The sequence below is a fragment of the Opisthorchis viverrini genome (assembly GCF_000715545.1).
Source record: "Opisthorchis viverrini unplaced genomic scaffold opera_v5_61, whole genome shotgun sequence".
In the NCBI taxonomy this organism is placed as follows: Eukaryota; Metazoa; Platyhelminthes; class Trematoda; order Opisthorchiida; family Opisthorchiidae; genus Opisthorchis; species Opisthorchis viverrini.
Window position 1 is genome coordinate 2,606 of NW_008751717.1, and position 19,360 is coordinate 21,965.

Sequence of the window (19,360 nt, forward strand, 5' to 3'; positions counted from 1 at the left end):
TCAAACACTCTGAGGTGCCTACACCGCCAAGCGCTGTCAGACAATCTGGAAAAAAACGGATACAATGTGCAACTGACATCGACCAACTGCCACTTCTTGCAATGTCTCCAGCCAAGCACAGGCGGGGTCATGGGGACCCCATCCTGGAAGGCGTACAACACTAACAACACCCAAACTCTTCGTGATCTCTTTCACGCCTTTCTGCCAAGTCATGTGCTGTCCACCTCGCGGTTTGTGCCATTCTGAAGGAGGCACGGAGAACAACACTCGTCTAGGCAGAAGCTGTTTCGGCATGCGTAGCAAAAGACCGAATCATCGTATTCGGTAATGCTGGAGGTTTTCCCCGATTGAAGTACCTGCTGAACAACCAAATACTCGTTTCCTAATCACTTAGTACTAACACGCTGACGCCCATCCAAAACAAACACGCTTCTGGGACATCGATGGTCAAATACCTGAAGACGCCTCACATCATCTGTCCGCTGAGACCACGCCTTGCATCCATACGACAGTAGAGCCTTTATTGTAGCCTGGTGCACACGACCCCTAAGATCTAGTGAGATGCCTGTTTGACCCCACAAGTGAAGCAAATTAGCAAACGTTATTCGAACCTTTGAGATTCCCGCACGGACTTCATCACACATTTCCGTCAGAGCTTACACAACTTCTGAGGTGTGTAAAAATTATCCAATCTCCAGTGACTCCCTGAATTGTTAGGAAGATGTTCAAAGACCCCACATTCTGAAGCACTTTAAAGGTGCAAGGCGCATGCCAAAAAGATGATATGGTGGTGGTCAGTCTAGTGCACGGGACTTGTGCTGCGCTTTGGCTTTCAAGGCGAGGGCGATGTTATTTGCATACTCCAGATCGACAAGGCTCCCGCAACAATTTGAAAGTTGGAGTTTTGAAGACTTTCCAGTGTCCGACTCATTATTTTATCAATGATGAATCTGAACAAGAATGAAGAGAGTGGACATCTTTGTCGGATACCAGGTTTTGCAGAGAACCTCTTGGAGAGCTCACCATGCACTCCGAAACGCCCAGAAGTACGTGAATATAGGAATCGGGTTATGTTCACAAAGTTCTGAGCGAGTGTAGTTAACAGCACTAGCCAATCGACAGAGTCGAAAGTAACCTTAAATTGAGGGAAATTGTGCGTCACCTGTACATATGGCGTTGCCCTAACACCTGATTTAGTGTGATGTGGTCAACGCAGCTTCTGCCCAGTCGAAATGCCGCTCGATTTTCACGAGTGAAGTTTTCGCGTGCTACCTTAAGACGACGAAGCATCAACGACGCCGTAAGCCTCAATACAATAGAAGTCAAACTGACGCTTGTGGTCATTACATCCACTGCGAGTACCCTTTTTGAAAATGGTCGATTTACTCCAGTTGTCTGGGTCGGTCTCTTTCTTCCAGATGGATCCAAATTGGTTAGACAAGCACTGACTGAGAAGCCCACCGCCATTCTTGAAAAGAGCAGCTCAGTCGCGAATATACTGGACGTCATCGTAATGTGGTGGTTTGTGTACCTCGGCGACCCATTGAGCTATACTGAGGGGTGTCCTCGCGACACTCAGTACTTCATATCAGGTTGGTCAGTGGTTAGAAGTTTGGCGAACAGTCTGCTGATCTTCCAGGTTGGGGATTGGAACATGTGCGGCGAAGTGCTTCGTAAAAATGATAATGTACTTGCACTTCCAATCCGACACCGATGCCCTGCGGTCAGGCTTTTGAGCCAAGGGCTTTGGTTGAGGTCCTAATAGCTCTCCTGTCTAGGTGTGGGCGCAATGGCAGTGTGCCAGCACGCGTGCAACCATCATATTTGCAGCTAACAATACTCTCATTTATTCTCAGGCCGCTAGTGTCACGAATACAGGAGCTAATTCCTCCCATTCAACCTTCCCGGCATGACTTGACACCGAAGGTCCAGAGATATTTTGGGAATGATTGGGTAGTCATCGTTTGAAGTTCGGTGAACAAACTAAATTCACTCATTATTCACCCAAACTCTGAAAGATCCAGACACTTTAGCCAGCGGGGTCACCACAACAACCAAGACCGACTGTTATGTCAGGCTGATAGCTGTTTCGGTGGCCCATACAGAGATCGATAAGTAGTAAGGATGCACCTGTCCACCAAGTTCCCATGACAGACACCGCATACCTTATGGTACTTGTCCAGTTCGGCAGCCAGTCGATTCGGATGAGATTACTTGTCTGGAAGCGTATATTAATTAACCCAGGGCTTTTCCGGGGACCAATAACGGGACACTGTTACAACGGGAAGCTGAATTAAGCAGGGGAAAGGCATTTATTCCCGGTGCAATCTGAAGCGGCGCGAAACAGGAACAAGGCTCCCGGGAGTTTTGTGATGCTATGGGGTGTCGCCGCTGATCATTGCAGAATGGTGTCGTCTATTGGGGCCGACGACATCCCGTCCAAATTCGGGGGGAAACAGCACGACTGCCGCTACGCATGCGAAAGGAAGGAAATGATCCCGACTGTGGGCCCAAAACATGGTCAGGCGTCTTACACGAAAAGCGTCCCGTAGAGACATGCACTCTTCTAATCGGGAACACCCTAGATTTCATGTATTCCAGACCATTTCCTATTAAAAGAACACCATTACCGAGATTCTGACAAGCAGCTGGATATCTGCCGCTAAGCTAAGTGAAGGGAAAGTCCTCGCCTCATCGTTGAACTAACCAATGCAAAAAATACGAAGACGCAGCAGTACAAGAGGCCAGAACGCTAAGGTATTAAACTTAGAACATAAGTGGTGAGTTCATCCCAGGAAGGGAAACAGCTGACCATCAGGAGAAGACAAGTCCACTTCCAGAAGCCAAGAATTTTATTAACAAACCATGAGTTAACGATAGGATTTCTGGTATCGAGCTCGTGCACCTGGGCCACCAAACTTCTTTGGTTCACAACGCCTGGGATCGGCAACCAAAAGGCTACGATCATACTGAACCAGTTTCTCTTTCATAATGTTCTTGGATGTCTCATCGACATACTTCTGGTGAAATGCAACCACTGATTTGGCTAGAGCCTGTCTGATCGCATAGATCTGAGCAACACGACCACCGCCGCTCACCCGTACACGAATATCAAGACAAGCAAACCTGTCGCGACCAATAAGCAAAATCGGCTCGAGGAGTTTCGGCAACAAAGGTTTAGGTTCTAGCGCCTCAATTGGCCGTCCGTTTACGCGGATGATGCCTGAGCCCAATTTGCAATGGGCAACCGCCGTTGCAGTTTTCTAGTTTAAGTTGACACAATAACCGCAGGTAACGTACCTTTCGTCCAAATACTTGAACTGACTGCTTTACGCGATCCATAGCCTCTAAACGAGCGTGCACGGCGAAAGTGGAAGCGCGCGCCACAAACTGACCGTAAAAACAACAGTAATAGTTCAAATCGAATAAATTCAGAGGCAAGGTGTTCATGGACATCGGGAGCCATGAGAGGAATTTCGGGGGGGGGGGGGGGGGGGGCAGCTGACATCCTTCCGCACTCCGCCAGTTATGTGTTCAAATCGAATCTGTTAAACTTTGTGTACTATCTGCTAATATTTAGACTCTTGATGGTCGCAAAATGGAATTGATTTCTCGAGATTCACGGATTCACGGATTGATACACAGGATCGAGGCTTTTGCCCAAGTTTCCCGGGTCGGTTTTGTTCTTGTCGGTCAGTGGCTGTCGTTCACCTGAAAGGCACAAGTGAAAAAAGGGTGTAGCACTGCTCTTTATGTTCTCAGCGCGGGGCAGTATGCTCGCCAGCGCGAGGATTCGCATAAATAAATGTCTAATAGTGCTTTAAATTGGGTTCGAGAAGGAGCGTGTACAACCGTCGGAGGAAGGTCATTCCACGCAGCTACTACCCGAAATGAAAAAAAGTTTTGTCTAATGAATGTGTGTGCCCTGAGCTTGAAGATTTTCTTACTATGTCCCCGCCGGGTGTTTGCTGGGTCAACGGTAAAAAACCTGTTTGCCAAGCTTTGTTCAAACAGGGCGTAAGTAAGAATTAGGTCCCCTCGGAGGCGACGGTACTCCAGGGGAAAGAGATCAAGCATCGCGAGACGCGTTTCGTAGTCCACGGATTTGAGGCCGGCAACCATTCTAGTGGCGGCCCGCTGGACACGCTCAATGAGGATGACGTCTTTCGTACGTCCTGAGTAGACAACTTGGTTGGCGTACTCCAGGAGCGGTCTGACGTAGGCCCCATAGAGTACTTGGAAGTCCATGCGAGCAATACGGGAGAAGGTGCGTCGGATCATCCGTAAAATGGCGAAAGCCTTCTGGGCCGATTTCTCATGGTGTAGTGAGAAGGACAAGTTTGAGGAGACCCAGATAACCAAATCGTTTTTTGGCATCTATCCTCATGATGTTTTCTGGTCCCTTTCCACCATGCATAACAAAGGCATTCGGTGAATCCCCTCCAAACTACACATGGACGCACTTTTCATCATTCAGAGGAAGGTGCCAGTCCAACGACCACTGCCTGGCAGCTTCTACGAGTTTTTCAGATACCCTTTCATAGCGAGGAACAGCTATGTTTATTGCACTTTTCTGGAAACTCTCCGCATTAGTGGCATCTTTGAGTGCTCGAATCTTGAAGGTCATCTTTCAATACTTCTGGAAAATCGGTGCTTAATAAAATATGATATCGCGAATAGCGGTAAAACGTGAATCGCCTACAATGTATTAAAGCTGTGGGTATTCATGCCGTTGATATAATTCACTGAGTTTTGAGGAGTCTACAGTGTGGTCGTGGACGCAACATATACGGGAGTGCCATTCCTTTAACTAATTTTTTGCGAGAATCGGTATTCTGAGTTATCACCGCCATAAACATTCACTATTTTCGGATAAACTGTGCGAGGTCTTGAAGAACCTAAGGCATGAAAAACATGATATCCTATGTCCGTAGGTCAAGTTTTGTGGTTAACTGCAGAGGCACCCTGCAGTTAAACTGGTGAAGCATGCCAGGATGACATTGTCGTCGAATATTGCGGGAAGCCGGAAGAACGTAGCTGACGCACGTGACTAACATGCAGCTAGGGGTTCACGATGCCTAATCAACAATCTACATGCAATCGACGTCAGTGATAGTGATATCTGAATCAACCCAACTGACACACTGACGTTCTTCCTGACAGTCTTGGAAATGTGAAAACAGCACTAAATGGCGTCACAACCGAACAAGACTCTGGCCACTTGCATTTGCGCGGCCAGTTTGTTCATGGCGCAAGAATTCGCTCGATATTGTGCACCCACATTTTAGATCAAGGTAGGCGGTTTATGCATGTGATACACAATCGGACATCCGGCACCCATGCCACCTGTGATAAGGAAGGTGTAGACCTTGTATCTGAGGGCCAGACATTGGTTGCTTTGCACGTATGTTTGCGTGAGTGAGTGTGTCAGCACGTGACTTGTTGTTAACTCCTAGACGGCAAACAGTCAATGTAAGATGGGTCACGCTCGTGTGTCGTGATTTGTTAGCATGAGAAAAAGGCGAGTTTCGTGATTTAGTGAGTGGCGGTGGGCTTCACTGTCATATGTGTGGATAAAGAGATAGCTACATAGCCACTACGAAGAACAAGCAGAAGAAGCCGCATGCATTTTAGCATCCATCGTGCTTTGCATAGGAACCGTAGCTGGACATCGGTTGACATTTCCCCTACCAGTTGAGTAACAAGCCTATCATTATATCTCCACTCCCTCTTCAAAAGCTGTTTGTAGGCGAACCTGGAGGCCGACCTAAAAATAACAGAATTAACAGATCGCAGGTATTTTGTTGGAAAGAGCTAGCTCATACACAGTTCTCACCGTCAATTTATGGATCGACCGCGCTCCCCAGGTTACTTACGATGCGCGTGCACTCCCAGGATCCCCTTAGCGCATCAAATCTGGAAGACATGCACCTTTCGTCCTTCGTAGTTGGGTTAACTTATTATGCGGTGCGCTGAACATGTGTTTGATATTTTCCGCACTTTCGATGTAAAAACACCAACCTTCTTTTCCCAGGTGTTAATCTCGCACAGTCTCAAGCCTATCCTTTTTATCAAAGCAAGCAAACCGGGCCGTTAGAGTCGAGTGCTCCCAACGGTCGGTGTTTTCTCAGCATCTGCTACAAAGCGCAATAATTTCAGCGAGCATATCACAGATGAAGGAGAGGCAGATCATAGCACCATAGCGTCAAGTACCTGCGCATTTGCGTATCCTGAAACTTCTTCCAAATGTTGATTCTTTCGCTACTGGCCCGTCCGTCCATTGAAGCCAAAAAAATAATGGGCTCAACATCCGTGTCACTAGCGAATATGTCATCCTCCGGAATCAGTCATCTCGGTGCGCTCCTCAAGGGAATGGTCTGTCGCATGATTTCTCTCATGTGAAAAATCACATTACTAAATAAATAGCATGCTAAATTGTACACATTCTCCGAGTTCCACTAAGTGGCTTACTTCTCTTGTCAAAGGCAGTTTCAACACAGCTTCATGAACTTGGAGCACTGGAGCTCTATCTTGAAAACTAGAGGGAAGTAGAAGGTAGTCATAGTAGACGAATGGCTGTCAGTTCAAATTAGTGGCGATGTTATCTCACCTGCGGTCGCAACTCACTCTATATTTCTTTTCGAAGATAGCCACAGCCGAGAGCATTTGCTGCTTTAAAAGTGCTGCGTGGTCCAAATTCGAACGCAATTCTCGTAGCTGGCTTGCTCTGGTCTGCTGTGCATTTCCATTCCAAACTACGGAAGGCTGTGAGCTTAGTGTTTTCAAAATCGTCTACAGTCCACATAGCTAAGCGAAGAATTTATCGATCTGTTAGACGAAACATCGCACCAGATTACCGCTCGAATTTGAGTGCTGTTGTGGCCTATTCTGCATTTTGATGGTCAGAATTTCGGACCGCTGGACAGCGTGGGATCAAGGCGAGCTCCAATTGACAAAAATGTTTTCCCGACACCCAGTCATGATTCAGTGTTCGCCGAAAGCCAATTGTCAATGGCGCGTCCAGAAGGCGCCAGAATTTCAAGAATATCACTGCAGACGTTCGAAATACGACGCATTCTTGGTCTGGTTTCGTGATTTCAGCGCACTTTGTGCGCCCCTGATGGCCAATTGTTGAAAACGCTGACGGCAGCTGGGCTGAGGCATTGCGGTTATCACGATTCGAGAACAGGAACCAAAGATCTATATAACGTTTATCCAGCCTCTTTAAATAATCGCAGCAGCAAAAACGCGGTTGGATGAAATGGAATTGGAGCTCATCAGCCAGACAACGCATTTCTAAACATTTGCAGCCAGTGTCAAGAGAGCCCGTTAATGCACAGGTCAAACCCGAACATGCGATTGGTCCAAATAGCTCTAGTTTCCACCAACAAAGTTCACTGGTTTGATGACGTGGCGACTTGTGACTTGTGGCTTGCAAACGACCGGTTCACCAGTCCGCGGTTCGAGTCTGGACTCCGTAATAAATTTCCATTCCCAATTGCTTCGGTCGTTGTACAAATGACCAATTGGGGCACAAAAGTTTGAAGTGGTGTTATCAGCCTAAATGTCGGTCCGTTTTACTCAATCAGGACGCGTCGTAGCTTTCTAGAATTCAACTCCATTGTGCGGCCTCGGAAACGACGACAATCAAATTCGATTTCGCGGGCCAAGAGATTTCGTCACGGCGCATGTCAGTGCCACTCTACTTCTTGTTTTTAGAAAAGCGGGGAAACGATCGGTTCCGACACCACGCAACTCGGTGAACAAACGCGGGAACCAATTGGTAAGCCGCACGTTAAACTGAATGAACACTAAGCCCGCAAGGCTTTCTGAAGAATGCTTGTGTTGGTTGTTGAGGTAGAACGTTCCACACCATCCAGGAGCTCGATGGTTCACGCCAGTAGCCATCAAATACCAGGATCCAAACTTGATATATTGACATCAAATTGGACTTGTAAGCTGAATCTACTGGGAAAGCCCATTCATTATATTCGCAGCCTCAGACGCATAGCTCCTGAGGGTGCCTTTGAACAAACCGTTTTCGAAGCGTTCAGACGAGAAACTCCTGCAACACCATATACCAATCTTCACAGATAGAACTGAAAAGCGCACAATGGTGGAAGTCAAACTGTGCACCCTCCCCGATGCCAGGTCAATTGTACAGCCGAAGCGCAGTGTCGTATATAGTTTTGCCCACTATTGGCCAGGAACTAGATCGACCACGGACGCTGTTCAAACAGCCAGCTGCTCGGCATGGTCCGACACCATGGCTAACGAGACCATCCTACTGAGTTCAAACTTCTTAGCTACTCTCAGCACTACGTTAGAGATCCGATAAACTGCCCCTTCCAAAGGCACCGTTTGCAAAACAGAATATGGACAAATCTTCTGCGAATACCGGTTTTGCTGAGGCTTACCTGTGTGGCGTTTTGTACCTTTATCTTACTTCCATTATAACACTACGTATTTCATCAATTGCATAATCGTTTTTTTGTTTGAATACGAAAAACTACAAAAACGCGCACTTGTACAATTTCACGGAATACGAGCGTGGTCACGTGCTTCCACTCTCATGATTTCGCTCGCGCTTGCAGCGGTCATTCGCGAGTCTCGTACTAACTCTGGTACCAAAACATTTCAGACATCTTCGGAATCTATGTGGGAACTGTTCAGAAGAAGACCTCTAGACCAACATAATTGGATTATTGTTTATTCGCTGACCGAACTACTTTAAAGGGAACAATTGTTAGTGAGTTTGTTCCGGCTGATCTCTTTATTTTTGTATACCCAACCTAGCGTAATCATTTTTATTTCTTTGCCACACACTCCTGGTAAACTAACTTATTGGGTAGCCAGACCACTACACCTGCAGGTTGAATTCGAAAAGAAATCCTGACAACCTTCGGCCTTCAATGCTCACTGCAGCCTGTTTCAATATGCTCGATTCCATTTTGGTGCAAGGACAACATCAGTTATATTTAAACCATTCATGGATGCGATGCCGAGGGATGCTTCCGGTTTTGCCGCTTATCTGGATAGCTCCATCGGTACCCCGACGAATGGTAGCGGCATCCGGAGTGCCCAGCTGAACGTATTCGAGAGCATTACTTCAGACTGTGCCGAAAAATACGCGTCCTTAGGGCGCTTGACAAGGCATCTTGGTTTCGTCACTGACGAGTACGGCTTCTGACCGGACCGCAAACACTGAAAACTTCAAGCGCATTACAGCACCTGCAGGTGTGGGATCCTTCAAATGATTCGTCCGTTTCTTTGGCCAGCACAACTAGCTCTTGTCGGCTATACGGGAGCTCCGAGACCCACTTAACTGGATGACCATTAAGTACATTCCGCACAATGCCAATGAGTCTACGATTGTCAAACGTGCGCTGGGCATCGATTGGCCTCTCACCCACTATGATGCATCCTTAAAAGTTGTTCCAACGCCATATACATCGGGCTAAGACCTTGAGGCAGTGGCCCCGCATGTATATCTCGATGGCAAAAAGGCCTTCGGGAATCCAGGAAGACATCTGATAGCAGTTGCGCGTAACTGACCTCATAGTAAAGAGTTAGCGTCCCAAACAACTTTTACTGCTTTCGGCGTATCTCGCAAATCATCCCCATCGTCGGTCTACATGCAGGATCCCTTGCAGTAAAAGACGCAACCGGAAATGACACAATCGCCTTAAGTATTTCTACTGAAAACATGTGGATTTCGAAACATCGTCCGACAGGGGATCAACACGTTCACTCGTCGAACTTAGCAACTCCAAAGCCTTTTTAAAAACTGTCAGGGCGCGCCCAGACAGAAGAAAAAGTACATGTGCAGAGAGTGACACATCCCCAAGGTCATCATCGGTTCGACACGTCCGGAAAGTAGGTGAGTTGGCGGCTCTCACCAAACGACTTAGCAACACACGACCAGCGTCGTGGGCCTGAGAATGTTCACGACGGGACACCACCATTGGCTGTACGGAGCGAACAAGTGAGCGACCATATTTGGCCAAGTAGTCATCCTATATATTTACGCAGAACGCTCTGTGGTTTTGTCCTGGCAATGCAACGTGTCCCCAGTTCTCTGTTTTCTCCCTATCGCGTAGTCTGGCAGGCTCAGTTCAGGCGTAACCTATAGCTCGGCCACCGCACACAACACAACAAAAACCTTTCAAAAATATCTTACTGGTCCTCATCAACTGCGCAATTTTCCTGAAACCTGTCCTGTAAGTTGAACTGAGTGAGATCCATTCTACCTTTAGTAAGGGAGAACTCGGAGTATGTTTTAGGGTTGCTCGTTCTGAAGTAATCAGAGCGATGCTTCATAGCTCAAGCAATATGGACGCGAGTGGGAAGTAAACTTCCGACGTGGTTATAACGTAATTGTCATATACAACGTATACCAGTGGGTCTAATGACGTTGATGAGGAAGTCCAATGGTAGTTCTATAGCCACGAACGCCAAATGCAGACTGTGATTCGAGTGCGAAAGTCAAGCAGGTGACCCGTTGCCACAGCATCGACAGATCACCTAGCGCCAACAGTTGCATTGTCATTGGCGAGGTTACCGCGAGCTCAAGTACCGAGGTAAGGCCCTTAATTCGATCCCCAGAGGTCCCAAGTTTCAAGCGCAAAGCGATTTGTTGACCCATTTCTTCCTGAGCTTCCGAAAAAGTTGAGATGAAAACGACAGCAACGTCTCGGCTTTCTACTTGCACGTCATCTCATATATACGACAACCACGGTGGAATATCAGATATGGTTCCATCATCCACAGTTCTCCCGTTGAGACTGAAATCTAGACCGGTCGCATTCTAGCCGATGTAATATGCCCATATGACGGTAGCGACGCAAAGACGAAGCTGAAGCGCGTATACTCAACGATAGGACTGTGTGTGCAGCTTAACATCACTAATACAGGCTACACAAAAGAAAAACAATCGCAGTAAGAAACCCTTAGAGTTTCTCTATATTTTTAAGGAAAAAGTTCCCATAGACCTCCCAGTCCTACGCTATGTTCGTTGGATGTCTATCCAGTGACGAACCTGGCATGAGAAACTGCTGGTGATAGATCAAAACTTTCACTACAGTTTAGTGGGTCAGTGAGTTGCGTAGACTACCATCAAATCATGATAAGGTTCGGTTTTCTTGCGGCGGGTTTGTCACTCATTCCGTTCTGGCACACCCGTGATGGCAAGAATACTGTCGCCAAGAGTCTACAAGAAAATGAAAATCTGAATGATCTGTGTAAAGTAGATGAATCTGAACATAGATACAGGGGCGGGAGATCTGTCAAGCAAATCAGACAGCTTTGCTAAGTTCATGTGGGAACTGCTTCTTCTGTTGAGCGAGCTCAATTGTGCACTGTAGCGCAATTTCAGGGCTTGAGTGACGGAGCTCGGGAGATGACTGTATGGAGCTGATGATGGTTGACAGTAGCTTGTCAAACTGCTGTCCGTAGAGCCTCATCAGAGTGGTTCCGCCGACTTCCAAAAGACCATGGAGTACCTGAAAGATTGGAACATATAAGGAGACAGAGTAAGCTGTAGTCTCATGCAATCCAAAATGATCCAGTGATACCTGGCCATTATCACCTAGACAGTGAGAATCATCAACACAGCGTACAGCAAGGTTCGAACTAATGAAGAGTAGGTGATAAACATGTAAAACTGGATCGTAACTCCTAATGGGTTATGGTCCGCATTTGATTACTTGCAAGTCAACAACAGATGATGGTCCAACAGAGACCCGATAGAAAATCTACGAAATGGGTTGTATTCAACTAAACACATCCAAATGAGCGTTGTAGTAGAGTAGGATCACCTCGGTTGACAGAACCAAACCTGATTAAAAAGAACAAGATATCCGAGTTACCCTTCGTGTACGGCGCTGCGCAGATTCACTGCGTTTGGTAGTGTGAATGTCGAAGACCTCAGCGTCTGCCCGATGCAGTCTGAACTACCACCTAGGGATATGAAATGGGTCATAAAGTGACCCAATAATTTAATGCCATTCCGAACTCGGTCACAACCATGCCCGCTGCGGCAGTGTTATAGTGTGGAAAACCGAGAGTTCCGAAGGCGGTTCACCAATATCCGAAAAGGGGTGTCAAAACAAGAAGTGATTGGATCGAAAGATCCGAGGGAGATGATGCCGCAGGAAAGACTATATTGATCATTTGAGGAAGACTATTGTTAAGTATGGAGCTAGCGCGAACCAATTTACTCTAATAGTTGGAAACCATACCTCAGACCCATCACTAACGTTATGCCATTATCATTCTTCGGTCAAAGAAAACAATCCATTTCATCATAGTGTTCAATTCAGTCTGGTGGTCTTGGTAGTCCACTTCACCGACATATGAAGACTGTGAAAAGTCTCCACTCGCCAAGTAAGACGTTTCAGGTAGTAGCCTGTGTAGAGGCCACTAGCTGACACCTGCCGAGCGAAGTGCATCGAAGTTGGCCAACCTTACGAACTCTATCTATAAAAAAAATCTTTGGTTGTCCAACAATGCAATAACGAAGCCAAGGAGGATGGCCTCTCTTCAAGGGTACTGGCTATAAGCATTGGTCCGTCTGACAAATATTACGGCAAACAAAAACTGCTTGACATAAAGTACTGAATAAACTGGGGAACGGATGATACAGGTAATCCAGGATAGGCAGCATAACACAAGAAATTACCTCAGCTGTGGCACATGGCACGAACCGCTGATTGGCAATTCCGGCGATGACCTGCCAGAGTAGCGCTGGTGTGAAAGGTGGTGGTCGCTTATCAGCTTTCAGGAACGCGGGTGGGTGACCCACACACAGAGCCGCAAAAAGTCGTGAAGTGCCCCGCCAGCGCGGAAGAGGATCTCCAGATTGCATCACCGATTCAACTGTACTGGAAGCCTCCTTGTCCACAGAAAGACCCAGTACTGGGCATGCGAGGCACACATGGGCGAGGAATTCGGGCTACAAGTGGAAGTGCGGCAGTGCATCAGTTGCTTCGACTATCAAATTCCACAACGCAACGCTAAAGCATGAAATACATCTTATAGTTGCGGGGATTGCAGTAGTAATCCACCAACAGCAAGTGACAAAGTTTTCCCAAAGCAAGCGATCCTTGATTCATCAGCTGGACAGCCCTCACCTGGTGCCGTTCAATAAGATGATAACGGCGCACAAGAGGCTGCACAGAAATAGCCAACTGAGAGGTACTTGGAATCACACTGCAACCCCCGATATAGGTTTGCTGACGTCCATAGTACCATTCGGAACATTGCGAAGCATAGCACTGGTTTCTGTATGAAATATGTAGTGTAAAGCTACAAACAACGACTGCTCTGATGAGGCAACTTGGACGAGTGAGGTTCGCCGAACCTAAACAATGCATATCAAAATATAACTAAGTAGGCATGCTCAGTAGAGTTGAAATGAGGGTCCAACATCTACAAGGAATCTTTTTGCAGGATGACGACCGTTTGGTATCTATTAGTTGTACAGCCTATGAGAAGCACGAGGTGCAAAATATTTGCAGTTCGCCCAGGAATATATATATATATCCAAAGTATTGTCCCTCACCTAACTCCGTTCAGCAGCGGGAGGAAAACATGCGATTTATGCAGACAGAAAATGGAAATAATGCTGAAAAGACGCTCATTGATTGACTTTCTTCTCAATCATAGTATGGATCTACAGTAGAGATATGACTTTACTCCGTGCAGACAATGTTGGATTCAATTTGAGGGACGAGTACATAGATTAGCTTTTTTTCCAGCCCAACATTAGCGGATATCATTATGGGATGAGTGAATAAAGGGCTGCTAGTGAAATCTCAAAATGTGTTATAAGCGATTTTCTGATGGCATTTCGTTAGTACTAATATAGGGCATTTGCAGCCCCTATTGGGCGTTTTTAATTCCACTTATCCTAACCGCTGTGTTACATCTGAGTTTGAACCGAACGGAAGTTGACCGTTTTTGGATCTATTTATTTGTAGACGTACCAAAGGGTCCCTACAACGTTCTACCTACCGCAGAAACACATGGTGCTGTCAGAACTTACAATTATCGAGTTATACCCCACACAGCTTGTAAGTGCTCGCTGGTGTAGACTACCTTACAGGGCGAGGAAACCACGTAACCAGCGTTGACTAGAGCAACAGGAGTAACTTTTGAGGAAAACTCTGCTAACAAACGGGTATTAGAGTGTCCCACTGTGGTTCACGGTGTAGTCGGAACACAGAAAACCCCCATTCCATAAAAAGCAGGCTCGTTTAGATCTTAAAGCGTCTTTATGCTGTAGCCCAGCTACGTCTGACACCTACCACTAGATGGTTCGCCGTTCGTATACATGAACTTTGGCTGGCTAACCCATCTACCTCTATGAGTTCTGCTGCGGCTGAGGAGATGCTTACATTGGCAGGATAGAGAAATACCTAGTGCAACGCGGGGCAGAACACAATATGATGTAGGCGATCCAGATGTTAGCACTGAACCGTTGCTGCTCTGCCAAATTTGAGAATCAATCATACTGTGGCAAATGTCCGAGTGCGAACTATGCACCTATGTAATTGAGTTCGAAATTGATACAGAGGTGAAACAACGATGTGACCTGGGCCCGATTGGTTCAGCCTGTATTTAAAAAAACACCGAGTCAGAAGGGTTTCGTCAATGATAAAATGGTATACCGACTGGTGGCGAGATGGTCCAAGTGGTTAGAGCGCGAATTTACTGACCGGAAGGTTCGTGGTTCGAATCCGACCTCCGCCATTCGACTTCCCTGTCTAGGCGTGGGCAACCTGGCAGTATCCCAGCCCTCGTGCTTCCTTCGGGTGGCATGGCAGCTAGGCACCGGAAGGGTGCTACAGCTGAACGCAACGCAACAACAAGTACCGACTGCGCGGCCAGTTATTCCATTCAAAGCCTTTGTTGACCAAAATATTGTCCCGCGAGTGTCTAATCCGTATGGTGTCAGTTTCGATAGTGGCACTTAGTTCTCGCATTGTGACTGACTACGTCCCTTGGTTTCAAAACATTCTGCTTTGACCTAAGTGAATTCCCAAAGAATTCGTCTAAAGTCAGCTGAAGAACGGAGATCGAACCAGGGGCCACCGATACCTCAATACTGTGACAGCCTTGAGGTAAGTTTGGTTATGAAAGGGCCTATAAGCCTAGAAAAACTGCTGCCTATGCAGACGTAAGAAGCCTTGAATGCAAACGTCTCTCAGTGTTGTGAACCAAGTTAAACATTCAGAAAGGTTTCCACAGTATCGCCCCGACCATGTGATCCTACACAACACGCAGGCGCAAACCTCTAGTAGGATATACTCATCGGTCTATCTGATAAACGTGAGTAACTGAGGTCTGTTGGCTACATTTTCTAACGAACATCTGCCCAAAATTGCCGTCCTAAGGATGAAGACAACACAAAGCTTAAGTTTAATGGAAAACGATGCGCTCGGTACCAGAAGATTGCGGTGCTACCACGGTACCGTAATGGGCTCAAACCTGAAGGAATCGATGGGTTTCGCCAAACAAATGATTGATTCCGATGATCATTTTTATACCACCAAACACGCTTGAGATGACTGAAGACTCAAAATGGGCCTTCAAACGTTTATCTGCCGATTTTATCCCCTCAGGTCTACATCGGCATGCCATCAGACAGCCGGCTGCCCACCGTCACGTCCTGGTTGCGCATGCAAACCGGCAAAAGCAACCGTCTGTTAGATTGGCGAGCTTACAACTATCTGTCTGTATTCGTTGGCAGGTCAGCATACCAGCTGATCAACCTCAGCTGGCCTTTTGTACAATCTATGTGAACCTTCGGGCAACGGGTGAATTGATAGTGGGGACAACAGCATAATACGATATTCGTGTGGTTGTCAGGACAATTAAGGAGACAAATGTTATCCTTTGCACAACACCTGAGTTGTTACTGCAGGCATATACACAACAGACAGTCATAAACGAAACGGGGTGAGATAGAAGTGATGAGCATACCACAGTTTCCGGATGCAGCGCCAATATCCCCAGAAGCATGTATGCGTATACCACTGCGGCCTTGTAACAGAAGAAGAACTGATACTCTGCCTGTGAGAGTGTTGCCGAAAACAAGCAACGCCAAGCGTAGGCGGAACCAAGATCGCCTGGTAGCAGATCACTCAATGAAATACGGGTAGCATCTTGCCCCCCACGACTGCTAAGCCCGGTGGCTTGGATAGGTTTGTTTTCAAGAAATGCCAAGATGTAGCGCAACCTATCCAGGCAATGGTTGACATCTTGTCCTGTAATCTGGACAGACAATACGATAGACAGGTAAGTCAAGCTTACTTGCGTCAAAAAATGCCACTCAAACATGGATTATTGGTGTGAAGAGGTCGCCAAGGCTCAGGATGTGACTTGTAGGCCGACGTAAATCAATGGGTGCAATATGATCTCAGTCACTTCATCCTAAGTTTCACACTAGGTTAGTGAAACTGTAGTTCGGTAGATCGTCTACCAGGTTTAATGTGGCAGACTGTTTCACAGTATGAGCGAAATTCAAATAAAACCGAGGTAGTCTCATTCACATAGACTTGTTCTACACCGTGAAGTTCGTCCACTTGGATAAAGGAGGGGACTTCAATTATGATAGGCAACTGCCTTTGTCGGTTGTATTATCCTACTTCAGTCGCAGATCCACAGAATTTCCGGAATCAAGCGGTGGCCTTTGAAATTGACGATACCATTTAGAAAAACCGGAATAATCTAGATGATGACAGCCAAAGTTGTTCCACCGTGGGTGAGCACCTTCAAGCACCTCTTGAAAGTAAAACCAGTTTGGACAAACAACCAACCCATTTGGTCGTGGATTCAAGTTGATCTGAAGGACAAACTGGCTGTAAAATGGTTATAGGTTAACCCTACAGCGTCTACCTTACTTTAATCCTACGGTTGCCGTAGCAACTGGGTTTGTGACTGATTAAATGAACGACTTAAAACCACCTGCTTCCGAGCATCATACAGGTGGTGAGATATGCAAAAGCATTTGAAACCGAAACGAAAGTTTAGAGCATCCACAAAGTGAGCTCTTATGGAAGTGAACTCATCAAATTGCCGAACCGAGGTTGGTCGACATGAACCAAAGCGACTGAACGAAATTATAGTGAACAAATATCATCGCAAAATGCAAGCATAAGTCAATTAAATAATGGGTAGTCTCCCGAAGGAAACTACTCTTAAGGTTGCTAAAAGCTCTGCCAGCTCACGACCGGTTTCGCCCTCCTTGGGACTCACCAGGAAAGCGCCGTCCCCAAGTTTCCGTCAATCTTATGTACTAATTAAACGAGATTCAGTTGCGTCTCCTGTTAAAGCCACCTTGGTGTGCACATAATTGTAGTTCGCGAATTTCACACAATTTTGGATCAAATAGAACGAGAGATTTAGCTAGGATTCGACTGAGTCTCTCAATAAAATCAAATTGATGCACAACCTAATACACCGATATAAGAATGCTACCTATATCAAGTGGTTTGCTACGATTTCAGTTTTCAAAAACGTGTAATTAAGATGTCCGAAGCACTGGAACCATGGGAACTCCTTTTGTTGGGATGACAAACCGGATACAGTTCAAAATACTGCGTAACCAAATAACCATTCTTATGCAGAAAAAAGAGGATCCGATGTTTATCTGATGGACTCTATGGAAAGAAGGAGCTCGGGTTTTCGCATCAAACGCCTGCAAGGTGACTCCACTTTCTTCCCTACTAACTTGCAAACCATATGTATGTGTAAGTCGTCCAGAGACGCATTTTCTCTCAACAAACATAAGCCTGCCGTATAGAATCAGTTCAACTCACCTGACCGCACGCACAACTTATGATTCGTTTGACTCGCAGAGTGGATTCTCGCAGTGTGTAGTCTGACAGCAGGGGGTACAGTAAATTGGTAGACTGCTCCACACGTTGCCTCGCCTGAGCAAGGGTGGGAAAAGGCTGGAATAGGAGGGGATAGAGTCTACTGACTGAGGATCGACGTATATTCCCAAATTGTGCTCGACCGATTAGAAAGAAATTAGCCATCACAGAGGTACACAGAGACCCTGCCCAGGGCAAATGAAGCGGATGTAAGTGCAACATGTGCTGTCCCCATAGAATTACGCGAGTTACAGAGGTAAGTGTAACTCAAAAGGATACCAGTTTACAAGATACAATCATTTAGAATTCAAAAGTGATGCTGGTGGTAGCACAAAGGGTTGCTAGGAAACAAACAGGTCTGAAAACGTCGTCAGGCTGTGACAGGTAACCCTTGTTGTTGGTCATAAACTTCTTGACTTGGGCTGTAAGAATATTCGAAGCGTTAACAATAAATGATACTAAAACAATACATCGCTCCGCTGTAAAACCCTTCCGGTGACTGGCTGCCATGCCACCCGAAGTTAGCATGGGGACTGAGATACTGCCAGGTTACTTAAGCCTAGACAGGAAAGTCGACGTGCAGAGGTCGGGCCCGAACCACAGACATTCCGGTCAGTAAATTAGCGCCCTCACCACTGAGCCATCTCACCGCGAAACGTGTGAATACCTGGAAGCTGTTTGTGCACCAGGCGTTCACGTGAATGAAAAACAATTTTTCAAGCTTTAGGTAGCGCTCTGACCTGAGATAAGCGTTAGTGCAGCTGACAAAGGCGAACGAAGGAATATTGCGTAATGCAAATTAAATTTGAAATATGCAGCAAAAATACTTAATCTCTCCCTCTGAGAATGACGAAAGGACACTGAGCAAAGATTGACTCGTTTAACTAGATAGTTCGTTGGGAGGCCAGAATCATACCATTCCATTTCCCACAGCAGACTAACTAAATAACTAAACTAAATAAATAACTAAACTAAATAAATAAATAAATAACCCAACCCGACCTAAAGCTGCCACCTTGACGTGGTGGTCGGGCTTCAGCGCTGCAATGATCCCGCGGGCTACAGTGGCTGGAAATTCGTTCCACAAGGTGCAACCATGCCAGGAAGGCCAAAGGGGAGCAGCCAGACCAAGAGCAGCGAGACCCCGTACTACGAGGCGGTCTGGGGGTAAAGTACTGTCTTCTGCGACAGGAGTGTGAAGGCAGTAAGGCGTTTCCCCCAGGCGACCAGCATGTCCATATTTATGGAAGCAGCGATGCTGCCTTCCTCCGAGGAAGGACGGGCTAGAAAAGGTCGGCCCTAAAAACCGCACACTCCGATCGCCCAACGGTTGACTGTGACCGCCGGCGCATTATCCGATACGGTCGAAATACTGTTAAAACCAAAGAGCCCGGTGCTGCTCAAAAGACACCTGCTGTGCGCAGTCGCATTAGGAATGAGACAGTAATGCCTTATTCCCTGCGCCCTAGGGTTAGGCCAAC

General features: G+C 46.6%; 3 protein-coding genes across 3 annotated transcripts in view; all 3 read right to left on the reverse strand.

Annotated features, from left to right (window-relative positions):
• Positions 1 to 2,870: 2,870 nt before the first annotated feature.
• Positions 2,871 to 4,281, reverse strand: T265_03952 (hypothetical protein; the record flags this gene model as incomplete). The annotated part of the gene is made up of 2 exons (XM_009168559.1): positions 2,871 to 3,223; positions 3,948 to 4,281. 2 exons carry the CDS (start codon positions 4,279 to 4,281, stop codon positions 2,871 to 2,873), a joined length of 687 nt encoding a protein of 228 aa, XP_009166823.1.
• A 6,124-nt stretch (positions 4,282 to 10,405) lies between these two features.
• T265_03953 (hypothetical protein) lies at positions 10,406 to 10,645 on the reverse strand (the record flags this gene model as incomplete). The annotated part of the gene is made up of 1 exon (XM_009168560.1): positions 10,406 to 10,645. One exon carries the CDS (start codon positions 10,643 to 10,645, stop codon positions 10,406 to 10,408), a length of 240 nt encoding a protein of 79 aa, XP_009166824.1.
• A 590-nt stretch (positions 10,646 to 11,235) lies between these two features.
• Positions 11,236 to 19,360, reverse strand: part of T265_03954 (hypothetical protein) — a gene marked incomplete at both ends in the record, with an annotated part of 18,359 nt that continues 10,234 nt past the window's right edge. The window contains 4 exons of the mRNA XM_009168561.1: positions 11,236 to 11,501; positions 12,680 to 12,952; positions 15,985 to 16,275; positions 17,823 to 17,957. Coding sequence (XP_009166825.1) covers positions 11,295 to 11,501; positions 12,680 to 12,952; positions 15,985 to 16,275; positions 17,823 to 17,957 — 906 coding nt within the window. The remainder of the gene's footprint in view (positions 11,502 to 12,679; positions 12,953 to 15,984; positions 16,276 to 17,822; positions 17,958 to 19,360) is intronic.